The following is a 7,514-nucleotide window of genomic DNA, read 5'->3' on the forward strand; positions in this document are numbered from 1 at the left end:
GGGCAACAAAAGCGAGACTCTGTCTCAAAAAAAAAAAAAACAACCATAGAATGTACAACACCAAGAGTGAACCTTAATATAAACTATCGATTTTGGGTGACAACGATGTGTCAATGTGGGCTCACTGCACGTCTCACTCTGTTGTAAAATGCTAACGGTTGGGGAAGGTGAAGGGGAGGAATTTGGGCACTCTATACTTTCCACTCAACTTTGCTGTGAACCAAAAACTGCTCTAAAAAATAAAGTCCACTGAATGAATGGATGAACCACGTGCAGACATGCAAGAAACATGGATAGGTGTATCTAACCTTTCTTTCAATACGTCTCACTACTGTCACTTATACATTATTTGTTTTCCAACCAAGAATAATATTCGTCGAGAAGGTAAAATACACAACATCACTGAAAATTTGTGCCCATGTAAAGATCAAGTATTCATTCCCATTTAACAAATTTCAACAACTACCTTTTAGAGCAATTTATAGTGCTAGTGACATAAGCCATCCCCATCTCTACCCCCACCAAAAAAGCATGGGGGAAAAGCTGATAACATGGAAGCAAAGAGATGGGTAGATAAAGAATTTGTTATATTTCTCTCTACTTTTATGTATATTTTGAAATTTTTTCATAATTAATACATTTTTAAAAATAAAGAATCAATAATATTCATTTCTTTAAAGTGGAATGAATTTAATGAGAGCCTATTAAGTATGAGACACAGTTCCAGGCATCGAGGATACAGCAAGAAGTGCAACATCTAAAGTTCCTGCCTCATGGAGTTTACATCCTAGTAAGTGGGCACCAGAAGACAAACTTTCCTGGGACTTGAGAACACTGAAGCAAAGAAAGGACAATGTAAGCCTAGAATTTTCTTATTATTTTCTGTATAAGCTGGGCATTTGAAAAGAATGTAACCCAAACTCCTTGTATAACCTGCCTTCTATTTTTAAGGAGAAAACTAAAACAAAAAACAAGAATAGGTAATGGGCATATTATTCAGAGAAAACTACCACATCACTCAAACATCACTGGTATGAACACTATATTCTATCACTGCCACCTAAGTGACTACGCCACCAGGACACTGAAATACTAGCTTTACTTCCCACTCTATCTTGTCCAAAACAAGGAAGGTAAAGAGATCAACTTGGTAAGCACCAAGGAGGGAAGAGCCAGAACTGGGAGACAAGGCCTTTGGTCGATACTGGATTCAACTAGCATCTGAATAGGAAGTCATCATTTATTTTCAAGAAAATGGGCATGCCAGATGTGTGACTGTTTAAGCAAAAACAAGTAGCAGTGTATGTCATACGTGGAAATTACACGAAGTTTTACCAAATCAGAATTGAAATTAACTTTTGAAAATGGGACAGGATGCTCAAAAAATTACTTCCTGATTGTCACACATTAATGCTTCTGTATCTCTGCTATTCTTGTGACCCAATAAATTGTGATGGGAAATGGAGAGGATTTCCTTTGTTGACAAAAATGCACAGATACTGTTACTACCTGAAAGTGTTTAGATTAAAATAGGAAGCCCACATTTCCCCTTTGTAAAGTCACAAACAACCTGTCTGGGCTACAAAAGAGTATGCATGAGCCACCTGACATTTGTGCCTTACTTCCCGTTTCAGTCATGAATACAACTCTTCCACTGACCTGCTGGGTTCTGCCCATAAATGCCTCACATTTTTTCCATAAAATTAGGTCTTTTATCTTCTCTAAGATGTCTTAACCTTCTAGATCTTTCTTACAGGCTTTATCATTAAAATACCTTTCTTGGAGACTAAAATTAGGCATATACCCCATTTGCGTTACTATGAATGAATCAAGACGTCTAAAAAATATTTATCTTTGAACTCAAATTTGAACTCAAAGTAAATCATGTTTTTCATTCAAACTTGTCTCTTACTTCCTTTTGGCAGCTCTGAAAGGTGAGTGCTTCACTTCCTCACACAGTCTGATAGTTCTTCCCACACTCAATAAGGAAAAATTTCTTCTTCAGCCCAACACCCCATCATTTCTGTACCTCACATTAGGTACCTTTCTTTCAAGAGCTTATTCTTTTCCTAGATCCTAAAAACATGCCTTCTCTAGATGGTGCCTGAAAACACAATTCCTAAACTCTTTTCTGAGTTTTCTCCAACTCATTACCACTAGCAATATTTCTGATGGACACACTAGAAGCCCTAAGAGAGCCCCCTCATTGTACCTCCTTGTATTTCTCTCCCCGTTCACGTGTGGAACCACTTCCAACATTCTAAACGTTTATTCCTCTTAGAGTTGACCAAAACCCGCAGAACTTTTTTTTAGAAATGCTGCTGCTAATCTATCTCATCCATTCTGAACTTACTATATTTTAAAACCTTTCCCTTCTCCTACTCCGTCCATTGCATTTAATATTTCTGAAGTCGGATTTCATTGGTTTAACCTCTTACATAGAGATCAAGTCTAAAGTCAGGCAGATAGGACTAAATAGAATATAATCAAAATTAAACTTAAAAAGCCCTTCAGAATATTTTCCTCTGGTGTCCGAACAGGACCAGATACAGTGGATGGCTGGCATCCAGTGGCTGCATCGTTACCAAAAATCCCGTATCTTAAACTACCAGAATCATACTCAGTGTGGCATCTCTATGAGCGGTATTCAGACACAACAGATTTAAGCAGCCTTTTTCAAACAGCATTCCTCATTTCAACCACAGAACACAAAAAATAATCAACTATTTTCTCAGTCTTCCAACAATGATACACAACTAACACCATCCTAAATGCATAGGAGAGAAGGTAATTGATCACATACAGTGGATGCTTTACGGAATCAGGGATGAGTTCTTTCGGTTGAGAAAGGCTCTTTCATCTCAAGTGTAGTCTAGGGAATGTGCCCACGGAATGGAACGGATGGCCACGTAATTCAAACCGCTCAAGAGCACCAGCATGCACTCTTGCTCTCCCATCCCCACACACACCTCCCTCTCTCCTGCCCACTTGGTCTTCAGCCCCCAACATCTTAAAGGGCTTTTATTGAAATTTATGTAAGGTAAATGAGCTTCTTACAGAATTTCACTACAAATCCAATCAACAGCTGCTAAAATATTAGTAAATGCAAAGGAAATGTAACAAAAATGTTGGCAAGAATGTTTCTGGTGAGACTGTGTTGGTTTTTTCACATTTTTTCTTACACATTTAAAAAAATAACTATATATTACCTTTATATTCATAGAGAAAATCTACTTCTTAATAATTTCTAAGAGTTTATAATAACACGGGGAAATATTAAGTGGAAAAAAAGCAACGAATAAGACCATATTGACAATATTTCTGATTAAATGTTGGGGAAAAAAAGCAAAATGTTTGTCTTTAAGTAGTGGAGAAGTGTTTGAGTTTTCTTCTGCTTGTCTTTATTTCCTGTATTTTCTATAAAGAGTGCTCTTTGATGATATAATTTGGGGAAATGGACTTCACTTTTAAAAATCAGATTTCTTATTTTGGCAACCAGATGTTATCACTGCTTTCTGTTTCAACAGTTAAGAGCAAAACCAACGGCATCAATAGTTCTGTCTCAACCTGTATTTTATATGATCTACTAACAGACTGAACAATCCCAAATCATATTTCTGAAATCATTTTCCTTGCTCACATTTAGGATTTTGTCACAACGTTTCAGTGTATCTTTATTTTGCTAAACATGATATTCCTTCTAAAAGCTACATAACACTAAAAGCCCAAACTTTATCAACCACACCATATATCCATGTAACACAACTTCACCTGTACCACCTAAATCTACTGAAATGAAAGAAAAACAAGCTACATAAATGTCCATACCCACATAATGCCATAATTTTTAGCCAAATATTCTGCCATTGGACCCCTTAAATTCTGCTCATTTCAAGAAATAGGCTGAACATGAGAAATGACTGAATAAGTATGTCCATTCCATACAACTACCTTACAATATCATTCCTCTTTTGTTGTTCAAGAAACTAGGGCTCAGAGAGAATAAAAACTCACATTCAAGGTAACAAAATTTGTAAGTGGCAAAGCTACTATTCAAACTCAAGTCCAACAAATTTCAAAGTCTAAATTCTTTCTACTATGCAATGTGGAATGAAGAAATGCCTTCTAGAATCAGCTTTGCCACTAACTTGTCATTTGCCCTTGAACAATAATTGGATTCCTCAGCTATAAATTAAAGGCTGGACTAGATGACCTCAAAGATCCCTTCCAGCTCTAATGGCCTATGCTCCAAAGCTTCCCCCTTCCTTTAAAGCACACTGAAAAATCCTTTAGTGAGGACAAGATTTTAGCAACTACTGTCCTGTTTATGTTCTGTCTTGAACATCCTTTGTATGCTGGTAAATTACCAGGGGATAGTTTTCTTTGCATCTGGCACTATCTTCCCAAACCAAGAGAATATATTGCTGCCAGAACTATAAAATAGCAATTTCTAACAAAATTATTTGTCACTATGTCTAATGGCTTTCCCCTTAAATGTGCATTTTAGATGAAAATGTGATCAATCATTTTTAAAATTCTACAGGGACAGTAATATTATATATTCAGGGCCATTTCAACATATGCTAGGGGGTCAAAGAGATCTCTCATATGGGGAATTCTCCAGAATATCAAATTAGTAAACATAAATGAGCCTCTAGTGTTGGTTTTGAATTGAAATAGATCAACTGGACCAATCCCGGTCCACATTCAAACCCAAATCTTAGGGAGAAGCATGTATAGCATTTCCAGCAACTCTAGTTAAAAGCACAGCTACACATAGGAAGAAAAATAAAAGGCATTACTTCCAATCTTTAAAACAGGTAAGTCCATTGTACCCTATTTACAAAGCCAACTTTTGCACAAATCCCAAAAAGCTACAAAAAAGCTAAATGCCCCTGTACTCATATTCTCCTTTCAAGTTTAATTAATCTATCCTCGTAAAAGAATCACTATTAAATCTTCTGGACAAGGCATTACTTTCAGAAATCTGTCAGTACACCCAGACACAATGATTGCATCACACCAAGATTTTTCAGATCTGGCTGATTAGAAGGCACTGTCAGAGCCAAGGAACTGATGCTAATACTACTGTATAAAAATTATATTCTGGTAGTTATGAACCATGTTCTCTGCTTTTGCATTTCAATAGTGACAACAAAAAAAGGGCAAATGCAAAATTCCAATTTGGTATAAGGACACTTAAAAGGCAATGAAAACCAGCCATTGTCAAAGTACATAAGCACTGACTGGGTGCAGTGGCTCACACCTGTAATCTTAACACTTTGGGAGGCTGAGGGGGGAAGATTGCTTGAGGCCAAGAGTTTGAGACCAGCCTGGGCAACATAGTGATACCCCCATCTCCACAAAAATTAAAAAATTAGCCAGGCATGGTGGCATGCACTTGTAGTGTTAGCTACCAGGGAGGCAGAAGCAGGAGGATCCCTTGAGCCCAGGAGTTTGAAACCACAGTGAACTATGATCATACTACTGTACTCCACCCTGGGCAAGAAAGAATGATCCTGTACCCCCACACCTCAAAAAAGTATACAACCATTTCTAAGAGTCCCCAAATTACAGTAATCAGGATACTCACACATATCTGCTCATAAGTTTTCAACATCTACTAAGTGGGTGCCTATAGTGTGATGGGCACTGTTTTTAGGTAGGGAGATGTAACAGGGAAAAAGAAAAAACAATGTCCCTGTGTCCATGCCTTACATTACGATGGGGAAAGATTCACATAAAGAAGTAAATAAATAAATGTAGGGAAAATATTTTAGGGCTTGCAGGCCATATGGTGTCTCACTGCTACTCAATTCTGCCATTATAGTCAGAAAGCTGCCATAGACAATACATAAATGAATGGGCACACTGTGTTCAAATAAAATTTTATTTACAAAAACAGGCAGGTAGTGTTTAGTTTGCCAAACCCCTGGTCTACAGCACACCCTTCAAGATTATCTGATTTTGATTTTATGGAATCTACTTTACAACTCTGCAATTTGTAGGTAACTGAAAGCAATGCAAAATAATTGCCTGTTGACGTACAAATGAATTTTGTCTGGTGGACAGTTAAATCTTCATACCTTTGGAAAAGCCCATTTTGTATCCATTTGTACACCCTCAATTCAACACAATTTCATTCCATGTACATTTATGCTTTTTTAGACTTCTCCTTTGATCTGGTTATATATAACACATACCTGGTTCCCTCATTTAATTAATGGGTTAAATTAAAATGTTTAACATGTATTCATTTTATATCTATATGAAAGTCAAGATTTCGCCGTTTTTGGAAAATTATCCTTTAACAGTTTTGGGGGTCTCACTAAGATGTCCAATGGATTCACATGCAGAGCCACGAAAACTTCCTCACCAGAGTGCACTGCACTGGGGATGCTCAAATCCAGGCAGTTTCCTTGGCTGCCAGGGGTGAATCCAAGGGGCACTAGAATTTGGCTGTCTCTGTTTAATTTTAAATTTCCTCTAATAATTTTGTGTTTTGGTTAACATACAGCTGATAAGTTATTCCCCATTTATGGAAGCAATGGCTGGGGATTTGGTTTTATGGTCTGACCATTTGGTGATCTCTGTAAATGGATTAATGGTTTGTAGAGTCCATTCTCTGTTGGGTGAGAGAAAACAGAGAATCCAGTTCTTTAGTCTTTTTCTGCTTGTCCATCACGTACGACCTTCTAAGCTAGGAGAAGATGTGCTACTAGACATGTAAGGAGAGAAGCCATGTAGACTGATGGATACACAACTCTGTAGCTCAGAGGGAAGGCAAGAGAGAGAAAACTGGATGTCATCAAGACACAGCTGTCTATGAAACTGAGGCATAAATGATCTCTCTAGGGAGAGAATATAGACAGGGAAGAGACAAGGACTAAGCCCCAGGGCTCACTAACATGGGGTTGGGGGAGCCAAGCCCCAATCCATCGGACACACCATCAGAAGGAGTCAGCGAAGACTGAGAAAGGCCAACTAGACGACAGGAGGAAAACCAGGAAGTTGTGTGTTCTAGAAGCTGGGCACAGCGTTTTGAGGAGGCCTGATCAACTGTGTTTCTAAATGCTACTGGGACATAAAGCAGAGTGATCTGTATATGAAATGTATGTTAAAGGAGAAAGGGAGCCTATTTGTACAAATGACTGTCCAGGAAAGGCAGTACAGGTTGAGTATCCCTTTTCCAAAATGCTTGAGACCAGAAGTGTTTTGGATTTTAGAATATTTGCATAAATATAATGAGAATCTTGGGGATGAGACCCAAATCTAAACATGAAATTCATTTATGTTTCCTATATACCTTATACACATAGCCTGAAGGTAATTTTATACCTTTAAAATTTTTATATTTTTTATTAGTGATCTCACTGTTTAAAATGGCCCCCAAGCATGATGTTGAGATGCTGTCTAGTGTTCCTAAGCACAAAAAGGCTGTGTGACGTGCCTTATAGAGAAAACACGTGTGTTAGGTAAGCTTGAGTTATAGCGCTGTAGGCTGTGAGTTCAGT

At 37.7% G+C, this 7,514-nt stretch overlaps 1 protein-coding gene across 1 annotated transcript in view; it reads right to left on the minus strand.

Annotated features, from left to right (window-relative positions):
- NOL10 (nucleolar protein 10) overlaps positions 1 to 7,514 on the minus strand; it is a 164,503-nt gene that overhangs the window by 86,760 nt on the left and 70,229 nt on the right. Inside the window, exons 12-13 of the mRNA XM_012648893.1 lie at positions 4,027 to 4,046; positions 1,737 to 1,757 (exon numbers count right to left, since the gene is read on the minus strand). Of these exons, the coding sequence (XP_012504347.1) occupies positions 1,737 to 1,757; positions 4,027 to 4,046 (41 nt within the window). The remainder of the gene's footprint in view (positions 1 to 1,736; positions 1,758 to 4,026; positions 4,047 to 7,514) is intronic.

The sequence above is a fragment of the Propithecus coquereli genome, unplaced genomic scaffold (assembly GCF_000956105.1).
Source record: "Propithecus coquereli isolate 6110/MARCELLA unplaced genomic scaffold, Pcoq_1.0 Scaffold298, whole genome shotgun sequence".
In the NCBI taxonomy this organism is placed as follows: Eukaryota; Metazoa; Chordata; class Mammalia; order Primates; family Indriidae; genus Propithecus; species Propithecus coquereli.